Here is a 24,138-nt window from a genome sequence, read left to right as displayed (position 1 = left end):
TAATTATAAAGTTTTCATAAGTTTTATGTTGGGCCAAGACTCTACATTTTGAGGCATCTCTCACATTTGTAACAAAACAGCTTGCACTAACATTGCACCTAACTGGGTAGGTTTTTGTTATTTAGCTTTAATATTACCTAAGATATACCAAGTTAGTAGGTTACATGAAGTGGGTGAAATGAACTATAAAATATTGAAACATGGAGGGGTCAGGTTATTTTGGAAGTGTTTGGTGCATTGATTCCGCCTGTTGGTGTGGATTTGAATGATAAGGTTAAAAAGTTGTTTACTTTGGTAGAAGGCCTGACTACTAATTAACTAAAATTAATGAAGAAATATTTGCCATCTGTGTAAAAATGCTTTTCGTAAAAGAAGGGTGTGTGTCTGTGTTGTGTGATTAAGGTTCAACATTGCTGTACGTTTGTGCCAGATAATAAAAAGTATATTGATTACATTGCTAACTTTTTGTGCAAAGTTCATCCTTTTAGCGATGCTGGTGTGTTGGAGATAGTATGAGAATGGTTCAATGAAATTGGTAAAGGATTTTGTAAAGAGAGTGAATGCATTAGCATGATTGGTGGTATTTTACTAAAAACAGAGTGTTAACTATACTCAATATATTAACAGTTATGGGCACAGCAATAATATTCAAGTTTTTGGAAGTTATTAAGGTTAGAAGGTTTAAATTATGGTTGTGACAGAAGAATAATGTAACCAGATGAAAGGAGTAATAAACCCATAAAATTAAATGTACCTTATAATTCTGTCTTGAATAAGTTATTTGATTTGAAGTCAGTCCTACAAAGACTCATAAGGTCTTACAAAGGCTCAGATAGTCTTGAGCCTACATTTCAACCCTCATAATTATTTAATTAGTCAGTACTACTAGACTTCTCTTCTGCCTGGGACATGGGTTGTACCTAGGGGTGGGCAAAGAATTCCGCTCCCTTGGCAGAGTTCGTGGAGTGTTCCCCACTCCTCATGGAGTGCGTAATTCCGAAAAACCCTACGAAGTGACGCTGAGCAGAGTTATTTTGCTCGCCACTGATAAGTTGGTGAGCAAGAGAAATTGCTAAGTTGGCGAGCATGAGCAAGAATTCTAAACACAGGCGGTCGCGGTAGGCCCAGACAGCTCACAATGAGAAAGCTGCTGCTCACACTGAGTAAGCTGGTACTCAAGTAGAAAATCTACTCAACTGCACGGCATTCCACGTAGCAGAACTCCACAAACTCTGCCTAGGCCTAGTTGTACCACCCTCTCTACTTGTGAGACAGAGAAATCTTGGCACTTAATGCACCTTTCTGGACTGGACCTCCTATTACTTCTCTGAAAAATATAGCATTGTCTTGCTTCCACTTTTCCCCTTCACTCCCTTCCATTCTTGCACCATTATGCCACAGGGTTCCACCATTTCTCCCCTTCTCTTCATTGCATGCCTTGACATACTACCAGACCTCATCAAATCATTCAACCTTACCTGCCAACCCAAATTAAAAGGTTCTTAAGACCTCGACTCCTGTTTTGTAGGCCAATGTTTCCAAACCAGACAATCAATGGACGATATTCATCCACCCCAAGCAACAAATCACCAAAACAGATTCTCACCCGACAAAAAAAACTTCCATATTGCTATCTTGCCTCCGAAACTCAGATTCCCACAAACACCCATGACAGAATTGAAGATTCTGGAGAGAATTATGGACTCCAACCTGTTGGTCATGCTGCAGATAAATCAAATGACCAAAATCACCCTCTAAACCTTGCAAACTCTTTGCTACATCTTCCCACACCTAGGTTTAGGCCACTATAATCATGTTGATTTCAAGCTCCGTTTTTGCCAATGGTCTGTGCCTCGGTGTCCCCTCTGTGTGCTGCAAGGACTTCAGAATGCAGTTCCCAAACATCTCTTAAATCTATGTATGCGCAACCCATCTTTCTCCAACCCTGAAATCTATCCATTAGATAGATGAATGTTACTCGTTGCAGCTCATTTAGTCATATTCTAATGAGTAATGCTGCATTTGAAGATGCCTCTACTCCCAGCCATTGCTTTCTTCATAAAACCTAAGTTGGTGGTTACAGATAGAACACAAACACTAAAATTCAAAGAGAAGTAAACTCACATCACCTCAATGAGGGGAGGGGGGGGGGGGGTACTTGTGCAGACGAGAGGCTCTGTATCCAAAGTGGATTCAGCAACATAAAGCAGAGAAGGAGGTACAGGACTAGGTGGGATGAGTATGAAAGAGGGGTCCGGAATTCAAAACCCATATTTCACTGTCTTTCTACAACAAATAATTTGTACTCCGCTTTGAAAAAGAAAATGTGGCGACTTTTGTGTTGGCTTGTATAGATGAGGCATACATAGTTAAGCTTGATGTTTTTTTAAACTAAATAATGCATTTTCAAGTTACAGAAAGCTGGAATGTTAGTACAATATTTAGAGTTTGCCTTATACTGATTCATTAAGCCAAATGAAGAAGGGAGTTTAATCCAAAATCAAGAACGGATGCAAAAAGTAAACTATGTCTTTCATACTGGTTTCTGTGTGACGTAAACAAGACATTGCTAACAGCAGTGTATCAGCCTTGCAACTTATTCATGATTCTGCGTTCACTTCCTTTGAGCCACTGAGTACTCTTGTGATTCACCTGGCAAGCAGAAGAAGGAAAGGGCACGCAGAATTCCACCCTTGCATTGTTTTGTACTTATATGACACATTCTTCCCTGGTCCACTCACCATTGGAGTTTGAGGACCCAGGGCTTGGCAGCATGAATAACAACAGTCTAATGTCTGGAGAGAAAGCTTTAAGATGGGGTAAAATATGCTTACACTTAGTCTACAAACAGTGCATAGACCGCTAGGAAGTTCATAAAGACCAAAATATGTGAAAATATAGCCAAACATCAGTTGTCTTGCTGATTTTATTCCATGAGTTGCTGTTGTCATTAGGTAGTGGAACTACTGTCATCAAGGTGAATAAACACTTGTTTTATTCTAGCAGCAGGAACATTGCAGTGCTGCAGAATTCTCAGTGAGTTGAGTAGGAGCGGTGGAACAGACGTAGGCCAACTTAGCTTAGCAAGGAAAGGTAAACCCCCCTGGAAGGATTTCCGGTCATGTAGGATCTCCCCACTCTGGAAGGAAGAGAGTGTTGGATGAACTTCGATGTTCTTGCAGGAACATTCTACAGTAATGTCACTTGTACTCGAAGTACAACAACTAAAACATTGCATGTTCCTGGAGAGCAAATGGCACCAGATTGAAAACTGATGATCATTTTGAACAAGGTTGAGCTATCCGTCAGGTTTCCCATGCAGATCTTCTTGCTAAAAGTCACTTTCTCATAATAAACATACAGCGGTTTTTGGTGCATTTGTTGGCGTAGTGGCCTTTCTCTCCGCACTGCCAGGAAATAAAATAATGAACAGTAAGTAGAACTACAGGAAGCAGAGGACAAGGTTAGCATTTAACAGAAGCACAAGGAAGAGTACTAGTAATCCAAGCAAGCATCCATGAGACAACAACGAAAACCCAAACACTTAAGTGTGATATTGTAAGCTCTCTTTAAATGTTGACCAGTAGGAACTGCACCTCATAGAGACGAGGTCATATGTGCTTTAAAACAGTTTATCAAGTTGAAAGTAGAACGCATGCACATTGCTTTCACCCTCCCCAAGTACTGTAATCCAGGCACTCCCTTGCACGCCTCACCTTTAGTTTGATTTATAGATACTGAAGTCATTTGTAGCGTCAGGCATCACAGTTACCTTTAATTGCTATTGCTCAGATCCACAGAGATTTGGTGATCAATGTAAAATGCATTTCTGATGGATACTTCTATCCACACATTTCTCACCCTGTGTTTAACCATAGGTGACTGGCTACACTTGAAGACTTTCCTCAGCTATTCCCTTGTGTGCCACCCCAGAAGTGACATTGAGGCCATAATATTACCATCTCCTCTGTGTGACAACGGCAGTTCCTTTTGCTCCATGCCTTTTGATACGGATCAGGAGCACTGTTCCTCGATTTCTGTTACTTGACAGAAAATTCACAAACCTTTTCGAGCTCTGCAAGAGACATTTCTCCCTGTAAAATCTTGGGGTTCAACCCCTGCAAAAATTGCCACAAGCAGACCTACAAAAAGTGTGTCTGGTGTTTCCACTCTCAGCTTGACTAAAAGTCATGCGACAAACGTCCTCCAATGAACCTGAAATTTTATGGAACAAAGGTCTCTACAAAAAGCATACATAAATACCAAATCAAATCAATGAATTTTCTTCACAGTGTCAAAATCTCTTTTTTTAAATATATAAATATTTATAGATAATCCAGCATAGTGGGTAACGCAAAAAGGGTCTTGCAACTTTTTCTTTAAAAGTAAACACATTTTTATGTTCTCAGGCAATTTCACAGTGGCATTTATAAACAATATCTTCTACATATCACAGTACACAGAACCACAAACCAACCCTGTAAAGTCAATAATATGGTAAATAGTCAGTGTGCCGAGTCAACAACGTTTTGCTCCTCTTGTGATGTAAGGATCATCATCAGGACATTACAATCTAAATGCCCGAGATATAACTGTACATTATGAGGTCATGAGCAACACACACTAGAAAATGTTTAGCCAATCTCAAGAAGCATAAAATGTGTCTGAAAACCAGGGGACCAAAGAGCTGGCATCCATGTCTATCAAAACATATGTGGCATAGGAGACATCCTGGCTAGTATATGCAGGAAACCATGCAGTTGGATTCTCAAGCCAAAGTAAAATGGTGTTCAAAATAAAAAAAAACGCAGTGTGCGTGAGGCAAGCATGCCTAAATGGCAACAATTAATAAGTGAGTCGGACCATTAGCTAAGGATTGCATCTGGATGAAAACTGCCAATGGAGAAAAATGCATGCACTTGGTAGCACATTACAGTGGTACAGCAGGTAAGAACCCATTGGGGGCCACAAGGCCTGAACTTGAAGGCTATCCTAGATGTGAGGCCAAACTTTACATCCCCAAGCACCGTAGGAAGGCTTGGAAGGCCTGATCCAGATCAAAGTTGAGGATGGGGATCTGTTCTGGGTACCAAGGTCGTTCCTGGAGAGATCTTCATCCCACTCCAAATCTTGAGGCAAATTCAAAAAAAGTAAAAATGCAAGGTGTCCAAACAGGGTCTCCCCTCGCCCCGCCACTCTCACCAGGACAACAGGGTACCTGAAGATCGGGGCCGCCCACCTCCCGTTTCGGCGATGCCACCTCAGGTATAAGACGTCAAGGAGGCTACATTGTGAATTTTTGTACCCTTTCATAGCCCTTTGGTATGCATTTGGGCCCAATTAATTCGAGGAGGCCTCCAGTCAGGTTACAGTCTACAGATCTCTCCCTTTTTTCTGGACCTATAGGAGGTCAGTGGTCTTTACTTTGTTGTAGACCCATTTTAGTGATGTCTCTAGGCACGTTATTTTAGGCCTGCTGCTTGGGCCCTTTAGCATAGTAACATATTACTCTGCTTCATTTTATTATTTTAGAATTGGCCACATTCATGATGGGGTTTTATTTTCTTTATCTAGTTGTCCTTTTGCCTAAGAAAGCATTAGATTTCTTAGCACAACATTCTTTCACTCTGTGTTTCCTTAAGGCTGCAGCAAGATAAGATTGTTGGCACAAGTGGTACACTGAGTCTCTAACATTCACAGAAACACATTTTTAAGTGGGGACTTTTTCCTCATAAAATCAGTTGTTTTGTTATAAAAGCATTTCCATGTTCCAAGCATGTAAGAGGGAGTTTGCAGCCAGATGACCACAACCGCATGCTGTCTGACTTTGTTACATCTGCTTCCTGAGAACACCAGTTCTCTGGCCCACATGGGTATGGAGTGTCTATAGATAACAGGCCTCTTCACCACTGTCATTCTCAGGTATGGGGGATAATGTCTTCCCAGGGGGAAATCCTGAAGGGCTGATTAGAGCTTATACTGTTGTGCTCTAACATAGCTTAGGAAGGAAATTGCATATATTGTGCATAGTGACAGTATGGTGGGACTTTTCATATGTTTCACTTTTCTTTTCACTGAAATTGCTTCTAGTATGTTTCATCATTCTAATTATTGCATTTCATGTTTTTTTAGTTAAGATCAATCAATCAATCAATCAATCAGAGTATTTGTAGAGCACACTACTCACTTGTGAAGGTCTCAAGGCATTGTTGGGGGGGAATTTCTACTGCTCGAACAGCCATATCTTGAGATGTCTCCTGAAGGTAGGTAGGTCCTTTGTATGACGCAGGTGGGTCGGAAGAGAGTTCCATGTCTTGGCGGCGAGGTGGGAGAACGATCCGCTGCCGCCAGTCGTTCTGTGGATGCATGGGAAGGTGGCGAGGACAAGGTCGGCGGAGCAAAGCTGTCAGGTTGGGGTGTAGAAGGAGAGCCGTCTGTTGAGGTATTCCGGTCCGGTGTTGTGCAGTGCCCTGTGAGCGTGGGTGAGGAGTTTGAACATGATTCTCTTGTTGACGGGGAGCCAGTGTAGGTCTCTCAGGTGGGCTGTGATGTGGCAGTGGCGGGGGATGTCCAGGATGAGGCGTGCAGAGGCGTTCTGTATGCATTGCAGTCTTTTCTGGAGTTTGGCTGTGGTTCCTGTGTAGAGGGCAATGCTGTAGTCCATATTGCTGCTTACGCAGGCTTGGGTGACCGTCCTTCTGGTTTCAGTGGGGATCCATTTGTAGATCTTCCAAAGCATGCGGAGGGTGTTGAAGCAGGAGGAGGAGATGGTGTTGACTTGCTGGGTCATAGAAAGTGAGGACTCCAGGATGAATCCCAGGTTGCGTGTGTGGTCGGTGGGTGTTGGTGCAGTTACCAGTGCGGAAGGCCACCAGGAGTCGTCCCATGCGGAGGGGGTAGAGCAAAAGATAAGGACCTCAGTCTTGTCGGAATTCAGTTTCAGGCAGCTGTTCCTAATCCATTCGGCGATGGCCTTCATTCCTTTGTGGAGGTTGGTCTTAGCGATGGCGGGTCCTTGGTGAGGAAGAGGATCGGCTGGGTGTCATCGGTGTATGAAACGATGTTGAGGTTGTGAGATCGGTTGATGTTAGTGAGCGGAGAAATTTCTGCCTCTGTCTCTGCATGTGTGAGACTAATGTAACTGAGAGAAAAGGATGAGAGCTGATCCACCAGTATTTCCCTGAGAAGTCATAATGTCATGCGCCCAGTTGCCACAAATTGTTCCTGCTCTTGAGCAAAAATGAGGCGCTGCTAGCTGGCCGAAAACTGAGCAGGCCGACAGTTGTCACACAGTGTGCGATTGGACTCAGTTCCCCACAATTCAGGTGGTCCTGCGGCCCACATCCAGCAGCCTAATTGGTACTATAAGCACTAACACAACGTCTCACCAGATACAGGGCTCAATTCTCCACCTGTCCCCTGCCTCTTTTGCCATTGTAATCAGAAGAGCAGCAGAGGTTCTTCACCTCCAGCTTCCTTCAGTGGAGGTTAAGACAAATGTACTGACTGAGGTTCTACAGCAAGCACAGGCCTCTTTGGAACCACTGCTATCATTCAGTTAGGCAGTCACAGATAACCTCTTGGACACCTGGGTGAAGCCAGGATCTTGCCTCCTTTCAATGGACAAGTAGCCTGACAGCACAGACCAGCTCCAGGGCACCCACTTTTCCTACTGCATCACCCAACACCAGAGAGCCTCATAGTTCATGCTTCCATCAGATGACAACATCCAAATACATTTTTGACCACCCACCCAAACAGACAGAGTCAAAATATAGAGATCTTTGGGAAACGTATGTACTCCTCTACCACCCTTGCACTTAGATCTTTCAACCTGTGTCCTCCACGGGTGGCAAATCATCACATCAGACAGCTGGGTGCTTCAGGTTTTCCAATGCAGTTATGCACTCCCCTTCTGGTCCACCACTCAAGATATGCTGGCTACACCATAACGGTTTCTGGAGGATCACTTGTCTATTCTCTAACAAAAAGTTCATGCTCTCTAGGAGAAGGGGGCTATAGAGAGGGCACTTGCATCAGAGGTCGAGACTCCCTGATACTTTCTGGTGCTACACAAGGTCAGAGGACTTTTTCCTATTCTAGACTTTCGCCCCCTGAACCTCTTCCTCAAGAAGGACAAGTTCATATCTCTCAGATGCTACCTGTAGTTTTAGATTGGCCATGAGCACTTTCATTTCTCTGTTCACCCATTTGACCTTGCAAGTGTCCCTCAGGTGTTCACAAAAGTGATGGCAATGGTTGCTGCCCATTTGGGGAAAGTTGGGAATCCTTGTCTTCCTGTACCTCTATGACTGGTTACTGCAGGCGGGTTCGCCGCAAACAGTTGTGACCATCTAGAAGATGACAGGCCTGTTAAAATCCATGGGATTTATCATCAATGTGCCAAAGTCACACCTGACTCCTTCACACAGGCTCCCATTCATTGGAGTCATCCTGGGCATGGTGCTGCTTCGAACCTTGCCTCAGTTAGTCCAGGTTATACGGGTTACACGGAACTGAACGAGTCCTCAGGGCATCTCCCTGGTCGTACAGCACCTGGCAGGCTCATTAAATGCCTGGGTGGACAAACTCAGCTGGCACTGCCTAGCATGTCATGAATGGTTGATAAACTCTGAGGTGGCACAGGCAATCTCTCAGCAACCAGTAGAACTCTGTGCGCTCCCAGCAGTGCAGTAAAGATAGACATAGGGCCCGATTTAGATCTTGGCAGAGGGGTTATTCCGTCACAACATGACTGATATCCTGTTTGCCATATTTCGATCCCCATATGCTATAATGGGATCGTAATATGGAGGATGGGACATCCGTCACATTTGTGACCAAGTATTTCTCTCCGCCAGTATCTAAATCAGGCCCGAAGTGTCAAAACCTTTACACACTAAGCTTCCAAGACAGTTCTCCCTCAGAGATACCATTCAGTTGGAAAGAAGCTTGGGGCTTCTGTATGTCTTCCCATCTCTACCTTTTGTGCTGAAAGAGCTGAAAAAGATGAAGAATTACCCCGCCCATGTCATCCTAGTGTCTCCTGTTTGGGCCAGGAGAGTGTGGTACCCAGAACATCTGGCTTTGAGCAAATGTTCTCCAATTTGGATGACTCTTCAGGAAAATCTTCTGTTGCAGTAACAAGGCAAGGACCTGCACCAAGCATGCAGTACTTACACCTCCATGCTTGGAGATTGAATTGTGACAACTACCTGCTTTTGACCTTCCTCCCAATGTAGAAAATGCCTTTTGGGAAGCCAGGCATATCTCCACTAAAACCAACCATGCGGGAGGCTGGGAGAAGATTGTTGTATATGTGCTTCTAGCATATCCGGCCTCTGCAAGTCCAGTTATCGGATATCCTTCTTTTTTCCTTTTACTTGGCCCAGCTAGGGACAGTTAAAGGTTGTTTGTCGGCCTTATCGGCCTTTTAAAAGTTCCTTGATCAGCCTTCTCTGTTGAAACCACCTGTGTGATGAGTTTCTTAAAAAGGCTAAGCCACATGTTTCCACTGAAACCTTTTGTGCTGCCCCAGTGGGATCAGATTTCTTATGTGCAGCCCAGTTGAATAAATGCCTCTGAAGGCAACAGTGCTACTGACCCTGAAGGCAGTTTTCCTCCTCACGTTCACCTAAACTTGTTGTGTCCAACAACTGTACACCAACTTCTTCCATGACAAGCTAATGCATTCAAGAAGGAGGAAAGACTCCATCACTTATGCCCTAAGAGAGCCGAATTTCTACATTGAGTGCACCAGTGACCATCCGGTGAACAATTAACTCTTCCTTGGGTTCTATGGAATAAAGAAAGGAAAAGCAGTACAGAAACCATCACATGATTAATGTTCTTTGGTTTAAAAATCTGCTCTGGACTGGATAAGAAAGTGTCCAGAAGGCTTATGTGCTCATTCCACAGGAGCCAAAACTGCTACCGCTATATTAACACAAAGAGTACCTGTACTGGACATCTACCAGGCAACCAAGTGGGTGCCAGTTCTCACATACACAAAACACCACTGCCTTGATACTCAGGTCTGGCATGAGGGCCCCTTTGCCCATTTAGTCCTGCATGATTTCATGGTGTGTGCTATTCAACATACCCACCACTGGGGGGCTAATGCTTTGGTATCTATTTACAAAGTGAAGAATCCGTGGCTAGATAGAGTATCCACCAGGAAGACCACTCCTGAAGATAGATAACTTGTTCATGGAGTGAAACTGTAGGCATAAAATATTGACATACAAACAATGAAAAGTACTGATCAATGTTTTTTGTACTCTTACATTCTGATAACTCAGCAGGAAAAAGTGACACAATCTCTCCCACTGAATTATAGAAGCAAGAGGAATGAAGAGCAGGCACAAGCAGAGCAAAAATCAGAAAAACAGAGTATGGGAAACAGAATTGCAGAGTAGGCATTTAAAAACAGAAAAAAGGGGTCAGGGGAGTGTGAAGTGGTGTTGGAATTTATGAATTCGGCATTGTCTTGCCCACCCCAATCACATTTTGTGAAACTGAATTCCCTTCCCAAAAGGACCACCTCAGCAAGAAATCACTAGCCTTAACTTGCATTTTAACCTTAAGGAAGATGTCAGGCACCCTCAAGGTTGAGTGTACATTCACTCATCCTCCCTACCTTTCTGCTGCCCACACTTGTCAGTGCATCTGGCCAGAGAAAACCCTCCTGCAACCTTTACAATATACATTGCACGGTTCTGAACCATTTCCTGGTTGCAAAATACTAATCATAATTTATGACCAGTATTTTTGCGATCAGTAAATAATCTCCCTAACTGACCTATGTACAAATAGGTCAGTTTGATAAATTCAGATTTCCAGTGGAGTGCAATTGAACGTATCTCATTAATATTCATGAGGTAGGTCATAAGTTGTTACTCACTCTGATTGGAGACCATCACAGGGATTGTGCCTGCTGGGGCCAGGAGACAACCATGTCAGTGGTTGACTTTCATTAGTATAACAGTTATTTTAATGCAGTCTGTTTTTCTAAAAGGGGAGAGGATTGTGTTTAAAAAGAAACACGTTTTGTTTCTCAGGTTTATTTGAGAGTCTGCAGTGGTTCCAAAGATCACTGCATGCTCCCCAACCAGGCCCTGCAGCCTACCCCACTGAACTCATGAAGTGCTTCTTTGTTTAGGGGCGATGTGATCATATTCCTGTTCATCAAGAATGCATCTTCACAGTCAGTTGGAAAGACTTTCGGGGGCCTTTAAGAAAGCTGTCCATCATCCGTGGAAAAGAGATAACACAATCTCTGGTCCCAGCAAAAGATGACAAGAAAGAATCCACACACAAGAAACAATCAGTCACTACATGAGACACTGCACTCAAAAAAAGCAAGGATCCAAACACCTCCTTCAAAGTTTACTTATAACTTTTCATGGTGGAAATGCAGATAAAACACATTTGCTTGCATTGGCCATGTGCAAGAAGTTAGGATGATTAGTACTTTAGAGAGATGGAGCTTCGACTTGGGCACCTGCATTGTTTATATCTATAAACGCTTTCTGTTGAGGTTTATATTCAGTGACATGAACAACTTGCCAGAATGAATATCGTGCTGCATATTTATCCAAGAATAGGCCAGTGTTTTCTGCATAACTTCTGCCGATCTGAGTACTTTCTACTAACTAATTAGTAAGCGCTATCTCGTTGGGTAAATGTATAGTGCATCTCCTACACTACATGTGTGTAAGGGATGCTGAGTTAATATCTCAGTGAGCTCGTGTGCCTGTAACTTTGTGAATGTGATTGTTCTTCAAGTGTCTCCATCAGGTAACTCAACAAGGGGGAACTTCAGAGAAGGCACACTTGAATTATTTGTACTTTATAAAAGTATGTCTTTTTTTTTTTTTTTTGGGTCACTGAAGGGACCACGGGGGGGATCTCCTGCAGGATCCGGCACTGCTCCTGGACACAAGGATCTACTGAAAATACAGCTCCCTGCTTGCGGGAGCAATAGTTTCATCACTTTCCCTGCCTGCATGTCAACTTCCAGCAAGCAGGAGCTGTGAAAATGCTCCTGCCTGCTGGAAGCTGAGTGTTTGCTTTTGCTTGGTGGGAGCTGTCACAGCTCCTGCCAAGCAAAACATAAGCAAACAGCTACCTCCCAAAGGGTGGGCACCTCAGGAAGTAGCAGGAGCTGGCCCTGGGGAGGGGGGTGGTCAGTGCCAGTCCCCAGAGCCATATATGGCTCCAGCAGGTGGGCTGCATGACCCTTCCTTCTCTGTAAATATCTATTTGGCAATGGGGAGGTGGTGGTACCCGGGGCCTCTGTGCAGACCCCTCTTGTTAAATTTTATTGTAGCCACAGGGGGTGTGGTCCGGGGGGAAGGGCCATGCACCCCACCATCTTCCCCACCCACATACTTTTAAAACATAGCTCTTGGGAGGTGGTGGTCCCCAAGGCTTTTAACAGCCCTAGGAGGGGAGGGGGATCTTGTGGGCACCCTTCTTCAATTATTAAAATAAGTATGCCCTGGGACCCGGGGCAGAATTAAAAGCATAGGCAAGAGACCGCGTTTTTTTTTTTTTTTTTTTTTTTTTTTAAACTCTTCGTGGTGAAATTTTAGAATTTGTGAATTTCACTTTGAATTAAAGAAGAAGAAAAAAGGCTTCCTGGTTGAAGTTCTGGCAGCCAATCAGATCTCTGCAGGAGCTTGGGAAGATTCACGAAGTGTTTGTGCCTCTAGATATATACATTTGCCTTTCCTTTAGTATCTCCAATGGAATGCTGAATGGACTTTCACCAAATAAAAAAATCCTGATCTCTGGACCAAATTCTACCTTTCCTTCAAATCTGGTGTAATTCCGTCCAGAGGTTCGGGCTGTAGTCGTTTTCAAAATCCCCATGGGAAACACACTTTTGTTGACCCCTGCTTGACCGATCACCCCAAGACTTTCCATGCACAACAAGACCCTTGGGCACACTTATTTTGAACATTTCATGTATATTCAAACAGCGCCACAGATATAGCCAGGTCAAAAAACAATTTTTCAATTGAAACTAGGTCCTAACTATATGTACTGGCAACTGCCAGTAGGTATAAAAAAAAAAAATATATATATATATATATATATATATGCGCATATACACACCCACATATATACTATTGTTGGTCGCCTGTAGGTAGTTCTAGTTAGGACCTAGTTTCCAGAGGGAAAGCATTTTGTTTGTTTTGGCAATAACCTTGACACAGTGTGACAAATCTTCACAAACTTTTCAAAACTAGTTTGCCAATCACTTCAGCTACTGTGTGGAAAGTTTTGGGGTGAGTCATCAAAAAGTGGCTGAGAAAAAGGGGGTGGGGAGGAAAATCACATTTTCCCCATGCAATTTCCCATAGGGATTTTAAACACAACTACATCCTCAACTGCTGAACTGTATTACATCAAATTTGCCAGAAAGTTAGATCTTGGTCCAGAAGGAGTGCTTTATGTAATTTGGATAAATCCGTTCAGTAGTTATAGAGTTACTAAGGAAAAAACATTTATGTCTATCTAGGGACGCGGCGGGTTCACATATCCCAGAGATCTAAAAATTAGATCAGATTCCTGGTTGAAGTGGCGGCAGCCACTCGTCCAAGGCCCAAGAAAAAAAGGCAACAAAAAAAAAAAAAAAAAAAAAAAAAGAGAAGAGGGCGGGGTTGGAATACCCTGACCCGCTAGGCCTGCTGGTAGGACCCCAGTGGGGGCCAACATTTTTAAATTTTTTCAATTTTGTTGGGAAACCACGAAGGATCCGCAGATCCCAGCAAAACTGGAAAAAAAAGTAAGTGGCGCTGCCCGCGTTTGCTTTTTTTTGCCCCCTGGGTGGGCCACGTCCCAGGGAGGAAATGCAATTTATATTAAGGGGGAGGGTGCACAGGATCCTCTGGCCCAATTTTGGCCCAGGGAGTGGGGCTGCCTACCCACTCCCAGTTCCTGATGTGGCTAGGCCTCAAGAGATGGGGTCCCCTAATCCTCAAGAGATGGGGTCCCCTAGGCCCAGGGAGGTGGGGTCTTCTCTCCAATTAATTGAATAGCCCCAGGGGGATGGGCTATGTGTCCCCCTCCGCATTCTTAATCTGGTAGAGCCCCGGAGATGGGGTCTCTGGGGCCACAAATCAGCCGAGGGTGGGGGAGCCGTGTGGTCCCACTCCCTAATTAACAATTGAATAGGCCCCAGAGGAATGGGGTTCCTAGGCCAATACTGGCCTGAAGTGGGGGAGGGAGGGTGCCTCTCCCCAATAATAATAAGGCTGGGCCCCAGGAGATGGGGTTCACTGGATCCAAATATGGCCTGGGGAGGGGTGGTATGTACCCTTCACCCCTAAAAAAATGTGGTGGGTCCTGGGGGATGGGGCCCCAGGGTCTGAAATAGGCCCGAGATAGGAGGCTCTGAGTCTACCTCGTGGGTTGGTTGCCTTTGGATGGTTGGCCACAGACTGGCCTGGTTTCTAACCATCCATGCACACCCAACGGGCATGTGCAGAGTGGGGTTGGCTACATGTTGGGCGTTGGCTGCAGGCCCTGGAGGCAATCCCCCCCACCATACAAGGTCATAGGTTTTGCGCGGCAGAGGCTGCATGTTAAAGTTATGAAATAGAATTTAAAAACCTTAGAAATTCACTAAAAATACAATAGGTTTCAGGGAAGTTATAGTTAGGTTCACAATTTACACACACAAAACCATAGAAATTTGACAGGTATAGTTAGAGTTATCTGCAGCAACTATAACTTGTGTCCTAAGCTAACTATAAATCGCACCCTCTCCCGCCATGCAGTGCTAGTTACCCCACATATTGCATCACTCATGACACCTGTGACATAATTGGTAAGATCAGTACAACATTTGCTGTAAAATTATTGATGAGAAGTGTGCATGGTGGGGGGTGCAAATTATAGTTAGCTTAGGGCACATGTTATAGTTTCTTGAGGTAATTCAGACTAGGACTGCTGAAGTCCTATGGTTTTGATTGTAAATTGTGAACCTAACTATAATGTCCCTGTAACCTATATGTACACACATACACAAAACACTTACCTGTGTGGTAAAGGCATATGCGTGATAAAGGCATGCGCTGTAAAAAAAAAAAAAAAGTGTGGTAAAGGCATGCATGGTAATCAGCAGCGATGTAATGTCATACAACCATCTCCAAGAAGACTGGGGTGACAAATGACAAAAGAGAAGTGTGAGGTTCTTTGTGTGTGCTAGAGACATGCAAAACCTAAACCTGTGTGTTTTACTTTCTAAATGCAAGGCATCCTATCCTATGAGCCTTTAGGGCCTACCTATGGATCGACATATGTATTACGAAGGCAGGTTTAGACCAGGCAAAAGGTTTATTTGCCATGTTGAAATGCCCGTTCAAACCTGCACTACAGGCTGAATTGCCAGGCCTAAGACAAGTTTTAAAATGCTACTTTAGTAGGTGGCATAATGAGTGCTGCAGGCCCACTCGCAGAACTTAATTTACAGGCCCTGGGTACATACAGTACCATATACTGGGGACTTATAAGTAAACTAAACGTGCCAATCAGGTGTCGGATAGCTTTCATATGTTTTAGTGCAAGAGCACACATACTTTAGCAGTGGTTAAGTGCATAGAGTACTAATGCAAGAATATATCTCTCAGATAAACAGAAGTGGGGAAGGGAGAGACAAACAAAAAATAAATAAAAGGGAGGGTCGACTCAGCAGAGAGGGCCAAATCCAACAGTGCCTTTCCTAGACAGCTGTCCTGGGGTGACCTTGTGGCTCTAGGGCAATTTCTGCCCTCCAACTTGCCCCAAGCAGATCCTTTTAGTCACCAGAGCCTGTGGCTCTCTTCTGTGGATCAGGCCACTCGTCCTGACTTAGTCAGCAGGGCCAGACTATCTACTGGACGTTCCAATGGGTTTGCAGGGTGAGAGCCAGTTTCACTGGTGTGGGTGCTGGTTTAGTTGCCGAGTACCTGCCAGCTACATTTCTACTTGCAGCACATTCAAATAAACAACGAAAAAACAAATGGTTTTAAAGTGCGCTGGAAGGTTTGAAAGTGTATTTTAAAACCATTTGTTTTTTGCCTTGCTTATCCAGTCCACCAAAACACTCAGACGGTCTGGCCTCAGCAATCAAGCATCTTGTGCAAACACATAGGCCCTGATTACAACATTGGTGGTATATTCCGCCTACCGCTGCAGCGACGGCCACCGAAAGACCATCTCCGCGGCTACCAGCTGTCCACCAAATTATGACCGTAGCCGGAATTCCGCCAGAAAGATGGCGGAATTCCGGCTGCGGCCATGATGGCAAGGTGGTGGTGCTGCCAGCAGCAGCGCCACCCCGGTAGCCGCCAGAGACCGTATCATGACACATGATATGGCCTGGCGGTGTTCTGCTGCTGGCAGCAGCGCCCCGTCTCCTGCCGGAGGACCCGCTGCAATCAGGTAAGTCAGGTGCTTCAACAGGGGAGGCGGTGTTGTGTGTGTGTGTGTGTGTGTGTGTGCGCGTGTGTGTGAGATGCGCGTTGTCCGTGTGAGTGCATGTATGTTGTGTTGTGTGCATGTGTGTGCATGTATGTATGTCTGTGTGTGGATGTGTGTGTGAATGAATGTATGCATGTGTGGATGAATGTGGGTATGAGTGTGTATATGCATATGTTAGATGGTGTGTGTATGTCGGGGGGAGGGTCTGGAGTGGGAGAGGAGTGGGGGGGCACCAGGGGCACCAGGGGCAGGGGAGGAGGGTGGAGAAGACCCCTATCAGTGACAGGGAAGGGATTCCCTGTAACTGATGGTGCCCATGGCGGTAAGGAAGCCACGAAAACCATGGCAGTAGGAGGGGTCATAATCCTGCAGTCGGACAAGTGACGGCCGCCTGGCTGGGGAGTTCAGGTTCCAGCCCGGCGGTCATTACTGCCGTGGCAGACGGTGTGGTACACCGCCAATGTCATAATATGGGGAAACGTACCGCCAGCCTGTTGGCAGTACTTTTCTCCATTTTACCGCCATCCGCCAGGGTTGTAATGAGGGCCATAGTATTTTCCAGGGACCAGAGTAATAGTGGCAAGCAAACAGAGGTCCCCCTATGGCAGTGATCTTCTCATTTTATTGCTGTGCCCCACGTGTAAAAAAAAAAAAAAATCATCAGGACCTCCCTCCAGTGGATTTTTCACAATTATTATATTAAATTAGCAATGTTTAAATAGGTCTAAACATATTTAAACATTACATTTACGTTTTGGTACCCCCCTTTAAAATTCAAATACATGATTGCCAAACACACTATGCTGGTCAGCCAGGTCTTATTAAAGTGTAAAAATATCCACAGTGTGATTATCAGAAAAGGAGGGGAGGGTAAAAGGGAGAGGTTTGATGAATATTGTGACAGCCCTCCCCTTTGACACCCACTTCCAACCAGAATATCAGTGACAAAATATGTTGGTGTTGACCCATTACAGGGGCTTACTATGTTTTCACTTAAAACAATTCACTGTTATCAGCATGCAACTTCTCCTGACCAGAGGCTGGCACCCCTCACCACTAGGATCAATTAAAGCATCCCCCCAAACCCACCCACAGAGTTGAAGACCTCTGCCATATGGGCTCGTTTTCCTTCCTTCTCCCACTGGAAACGTCTCCCCAGTGTCTAGTCAACAGTTGCAATCTTAATACTGGCTGAGGGGGTCGGGGGACAATATTTATCCTCTAATGGTGGTCTAATCTAGCCAAACATCTGCATAGTTAGAATACCCTAAGCCTCTTTCAGTGATAACCAAGCATTTTTCCTGGATCTGTGAGTTAAATATATACTACCTTCCTGTTCTGCTGTCCAAAGTGAGGCAGGTTTTACTGGTTGAGTTGGAAATGTACATTGTTTCAGTTTAAATATAAAATGACAATAAGCAAAGAATGTAAACAGAGATTTTTTTTTTGTAACAGGTACTGTGTTTATCCTATATAGTTCAATGGAAAGTCTTGTGTAGTATTAAGGAGAAATGTTGAATCAAATAAACAAAAAAGAAGTGTGGTCCCAAACCAGGTTGGCATTTATAGATGTGCCACCATTCCCTGATTTTCTTTAATTAACTTTTAAGTGGAATCCTTATTACCAACCCATTTGGCCCAGTGGAAGCCACTGCATAAGCTGCTATAATGGGGCATTCCGTATGTCATCGATGTGATGGAGCATGAATAGTTGTATACTAATATTTTTATTTTCATGGATCAGGGTATGTTTTCAATTTTAAAAAAGGAAACTGGTGTCAGTTTTATTTATTCTATGTACAACCATAATTATCTACATACACAGTATTATGCCGTTAACAGTCCACTTCTCCTACTTATCTGATTTGTTGACTGTATGTTGCTGGTGACGCTGTAGAGCGCTCGTCTGCCTTGTGACTAGTAGTGCAATCCAACAAATACCACATACAGAGGTATTTAATAAAGTCAAGAATTACAATAACCTGAAAATTTTGAAATACGATAAAAAGACAGTGCAATCAAGTGAAATCTTTATAATATCAAACTGGATATAATAGGAGAATATAAATAAAAGACTTTGGATTCGAATATAAGTTATATGGGAAGGCACATCAAAATAGGTCAATATATGAAACAAAACATAGGAAAGATATTTAGGCACTTTGAAATTTAAGAACTAAGCCAAAAGCCTAGAAATATTCCCCTGTGTAGCAGAGTTTGATAAAAAAAAAAGTGTTAACTATATATGAGGGACAAAAGGGACAATTTTGGAGGTGAATGCTACAGGTACCCTTATCTGCTCCCCAAAAGCAGTGATGCTAGAGCCGAATCTTCTTATTAAAACAAGATGGATTTTAAAGCACCCAGACAATAGGTTCATTTAGGTTTCTTCGCAATTTTATTTGTTAAAAACTTTCATACTAATTTTACTAAAATCTCCATATAACTGCCTATGGCCTGGGTTTAACTCAACATACTCAGTAATGAGGAGAAAGGCTAGGAAACTTTAAAAAAAAAAAAAAAAAAAAAAAAAAAAAGAATCCAGTGTTCACATAATTCCTAAACTGAACATAAACATGTCCTTTAAAGAAGTTGTAATTGACATAGCAAATCTTATATTCAATCAGCTTTTAATTGGTTAATTTACAAAGATGTTCACGAACTGTGATGAACCGTAATTTAGATTATTTACCAAGAGGAGTGATTCAAGGAGATTGGGTTGAAGAGAAATAGGAATAACACATCAATTGTATAATGCAGGGACAGACACTTTCAAACATATTATGCTTCTTTGAAAGGTGGTTTATCATGTGAGACAGGTTTTACTTTGTCCCTTGTTTTTATAATATTTTGTTGTATAAATGGAAAATAATTATTTTGTATAAATTATAGAAGCTGTTTATATCTTGCTTTTGAAATTGTGTAAAAATTGAACTTTTAATATATGTTGCTAACTGTGTTATTGTAACCCAAGACTTAACAAATATGAAATAATATATTAAACTTAATGTTAAAATAAAGAATTATTGTAATCTAGCTACACCTTTTATTTAATAGCAAGATTATTTTGCATTTGCTGAACCATTGTGGGTGTCAAATTGGACCTTCAACCTTTCTTCAGATCTGAACATGATTTCTACTTTAGGTGTTATTTTTATTTTATTTTTTTAAAGGAGACATTGCACGAAACATTTTGTGAGCCAACTACTTTGCTGTTAAATATATTTACTCAAGCAATACTATGTACAAGCCTGGCACAGTCAGGTATCCTTGATTTTTGGTGCAGCATGGCATGAGTAATGTTATGACTTAATTGGAGGACTCACCCCAACTGAACAGTTTATCAGTGGATTCCCCAGTGTTCAGTCTCCAAACGCAGGGGTTACATAGACTACATTTACTGTTAAATAGATTCACTTAGATTTATCTATATGTGTCTCAGCATCTGGTAAATATTTCCTGGCTAGGAGCTAATCAAAATGGAGCATTTTGGGACTACATTATTTAAACACAGTACTGGACATCTAAACATCCCTGAGGCAGCATTGAACAGCCAGTATTTTAGAGAAGGGCTAGCATGTTTAGATTTTCCCTATGATTTTGTCAGAAAATTAAGTAGAGGCCCCATAAGAGGTCATCTTAATATACCAATCTGACCTTGGTAACCCTGGACGTCTAAGAAGAATGGAGGTAAAGAGCAAACCTCTATCATATGGGGGAACTTTGTACTCATTTTGGTCATTTTATATTCTACACGATTATACGGAGGGTGTAATGTATTCATGCAAGAGAAAGTAAAATAAACTAAAGAGCTTCTGAACACTGTAGAAATGTGTCCATGGTGAAATCACATTGTGCTATGTACAACACATGACTTTAGGTTGTTCTGGTCATGGATACCCACTGTTGAATGTATCAAAAAGCTTAAGCCAACTGTGGAACATTTACACTAACAAGAGTTCTGTGATTAAGGCAGAATCATAGACAAGACAATTGTCATAAATCTTTACAACAGAAGACCAAACAAAAGATGACAGGCATTGTCTTGATTATACAGAGTAGGGGGTGTGGCTTGATGTCAGCCTGAGGAAACATTTGTGGGAACCATGGATAACCATCAGCCAGTTTCTGGGGGGAGCTTCTTATAGCAAAGATATCCCAGTAGCTCCTGAAATTAAGCCATTGGCTACCAGCTGCAGAAAGGGTCTTGAGCAGGAATCAGAAAGTAGCATTGGGTATAGTTTCAGGAACTGGTAAGTAAGCCCGCAGTTGTGGGTGCAGTCTCAGCAATGAGGATGTGCCATTAATCATTACCAGATTCTAATGCAAAGGGAGTTCAACCAGCCACTGCGGGAATTATTTTAGGAGCATAGTTGAATCACTGGATGGCGAAGGGGACACCCCTCAGATTCAGGGCTAAAACAACAGACGCAGGAGGAATCTGAGCGACAGGGAGATCAGGTTGGGGTTCCCAAAGTAATCGTAAAGGTAACATTGTTAAAAAAATAAAATAAAAAAAAAAGGCATCACAAAGATTTGCTTGCTTTCTAAATTCTGTGTTCATCATAAGCATGTTGCAAGAATATTTGTGTAATAAGGGAACACACACCCACCTTGAAACAAGTCACCTGGTCCAGAGGCCGCAGTACTCCGCTAGGGTGGGAGTAGGATGGTCCCTCCTGCATGCTCTTCATGCGATGCTGCACCAGGCTGGCTGCTGCGAGTTGAGAGAATCGTGGAATTTCTTGCATAAGCAGTTCTTGATGCCTTGAAAGTATTTCGGGATCGAAAAGCGGCATGGATGATGATCTTTGGATGTAGGTCTGGAATAGTGGCATTTCAAAAAATAAACAAAAAAAAATAAAAAGAGCTCATTAAACTCCTTTACGCAGTTTCTCAAACATTTGCACACTTAAGTTGAACTTTGATGTTTAAATGACAGATTTTTGAAGTATAAATTCACATTTGCATTCACAAAATGTGAATGTACACTGGTAATATGATTTACTTGCATGTAATATTATTCCATATGTGCCAGATAGCTCTCGGTGCTGGGAAGTTCTAGGATGGGAATGCCGTAAGTTAAACACCCAGAGTCTAGCAAGCTCGTGGGCAATCACAAACATTTGAAATGCGCTTTGCTATCCCGGATAGAGTCGGAGATTTACTCCTATCAGTAAATCTTTTTGGCCCAAACATTGCTGGGGAGAGTCGCGGAAGCAATTTCTCCACAAGGCAATATTTTTCCTTTGAAAGGGCGTATGGGCAAAAAAAGTACTTTAGTGCCACACGTGAAAGTATGAAAATAACCTATGCTTACATTAAAGTGCATGTGACTAACATGGCGGTCATCAAAGAACTCCATAAGTGCTCGTGGGAATCTGCGACTGTTGCATCCTTTGTCAATTCCAAGATAGTGAGTAATTTTTTTCAGATGTAGGCAGAATCCAATAGAAGTAAATTCCACGGTACTTATTTGGGAATAAGAGTCACAAAGCAGATATGTTCAGTTCGAAAGTCATTTAATCACGTTCAAGTTTACACTGGTGCAGTGTAACTTAACATGTGAGAAAGTCTACTCACTGCAGCAAAAGTAGAGGTTCCATGGGAGTATTCATTGGAATGCATATGTACACCCACCAGCTTGCTGGTCATTTGCAATACCTACCCTAGCAATAGTCATGAATGTACTCCTGTCAAGGGCGCAACTAAATATATATCCAAGGTGGGAATGGATACTTGAAATTCACAAAATAATTCCAGATCTACTACTGCGACCTATGTAGTTTTTCAAGGATACTCCTGATATTGGAACGCAAACTTAGAAAAAAAGTCTGTAATCATTGATAATTTAGGCTTTTGCCTAGGGGAGAAAATGTCAGCCTTTTTTGAGAACTGGGGCCCATATTGAGGGTAGTGCAAATGTAACAAATGTATTAACGTGTTGCTAACATCTCACCTCATAGCAGTGACGAAGCACATTCAAAATCACCCTATTATTGAATACTAGAGATGTGGAAATCCTGTCCAGTGTTGTTCATTGAGAATCGATCATGAGAGGACTGAGCTTTTAGGGCTGACGAGAAATTACAGCTGTCCAAACAACTTACTGTACCCATTCTTTAAATGCACGTAGAGCGGACTTTGGCTGTGTCAAGAAGAGTATTTCTCACAATTTGGTGTTTTCTTCTATCTCCTATGGAGTGCTTACATTGCAGTACATTAGGGGCTTTTATACATCTCAAGTGTACACAAGCATCACACCCTGAATTATTTATATCATGAATGGATAGTAGACAGAAAACAATGTTTTTGATTTGTTCTTCATAGCAATAGACTTTTTGTTAAATATTTTAGTCAGGACTGAAAATGGAAACTATGCCTCTTGGCGTTGTCAATGCTTGCCCCCCCCCCCCTTTCATTTTTACCAATTCTTTGACCCCAGGTTTAAGAGCTTGGAGTTCTGGAATAATAGGAGGAGAGAAACCTGGAGAGAAAGATTCTGATCTTTAGGTTAACTCCCAATCACTCATTCAGCCAGCTTTTCATTCTACCAAGTTTTCTGATGCGATTTTCAAATGTTCTTTTTTTAAATGATCCCCTTGTTTGTCCTCTTCTTTATATTGCATTGGGATAGTGAGCAACTAGCTCTGCATAGATAGTTATCTATTGGACCTTTTTCGTTATAAAGAGACAGCTACAGCAGTTCCCACTGTAATGTGCAAAAGTTCCCCAATAATAGCTGTGCAAATGCAGAAATGTTTTTAGTTTCTGCAGAAAAACCCAACATTTGGGGGACAACACGTAAAAAAATAAAAAAAAAATATATATATATATATATATATATATATATATGTATATATATATATATATATATATATATATATATCTATATCGCTTTGAAAAAATACATGAACGTTTCTCAATTTAACAACAAAACGATTGAGGCAAACTTTCACTTAGTTTTTCACTTAGTTTCAGCATTCCTGCACGTTGAAAAGGCACTCTAAATAAAGTATGCAGTCCAGTCGCTTTGATACTCAACTCTTCACAGCCACCTTTGTACGCCCTAACGTCCAAGTGTCTCTACCCCTCACTCATGGCGCATTACACTCCCCCCGTCTGATGCCAGTGTACAAGTCAGTGAAAGGGAAAGACCCTTTCTTGCCTTGGATCACAGTGGGGACATTTCACTAGGGCAGGGGTCTTCAAACTGGGGGGCAAGCCCCCCTAGGGGGGGCCTCAACTGGTTTGGGGGGGTGGGGGGAGACGATAAAGAAGGGTGCAGCAGGCTCTGGCCAAAAGAAGCATTATGCAGATAACAGTGCTCTGTTTTAAGCAGAAAAAACATTTATTACATTTTAAAAAGGTAACAGAACAACTGAAATGTTTAAACAAGCCTAGACATATTTAAACATTCTGAGGAGGGGGGCTCAGCATTAAAAAGTTTGAAAACCACTGCACTAGGGTGACCAACCAACCGTAATTTTCACGAACTGCACGTAATTTCGCCCTGCCGTCCTTGTTGAAAGGCTTAACCGACAGCATTTGTCCTTAATTTTAGCCTTTTACCTAAAGGACAAAATGTAATTAGGACAGGTCAGTTTCCCCAGCTGGACTGAAAGGCAGGAAGTCGCCTGTGCTCTGAGGGAGGGAGGGGCAGAC

General features: G+C 42.7%; 1 protein-coding gene across 1 annotated transcript in view; it reads right to left on the bottom strand.

Annotated features, from left to right (window-relative positions):
- Positions 1–2,476: 2,476 nt before the first annotated feature.
- Positions 2,477–24,138, bottom strand: part of CPSF4L (cleavage and polyadenylation specific factor 4 like) — a 114,757-nt gene continuing 93,095 nt past the window's right edge. The window contains exons 7-8 of the mRNA XM_069202023.1: positions 21,087–21,296; positions 2,477–3,407 (exon numbers count right to left, since the gene is read on the bottom strand). Of these exons, the coding sequence (XP_069058124.1) occupies positions 3,339–3,407; positions 21,087–21,296 (279 nt within the window). The 3' untranslated portion in view covers positions 2,477–3,338. The remainder of the gene's footprint in view (positions 3,408–21,086; positions 21,297–24,138) is intronic.

The sequence above is a fragment of the Pleurodeles waltl genome, chromosome 7 (genome assembly GCF_031143425.1).
Source record: "Pleurodeles waltl isolate 20211129_DDA chromosome 7, aPleWal1.hap1.20221129, whole genome shotgun sequence".
NCBI lineage: Eukaryota > Metazoa > Chordata > Amphibia > Caudata > Salamandridae > Pleurodeles > Pleurodeles waltl.
This window is presented reverse-complemented; position numbering and strand designations above follow the sequence as displayed.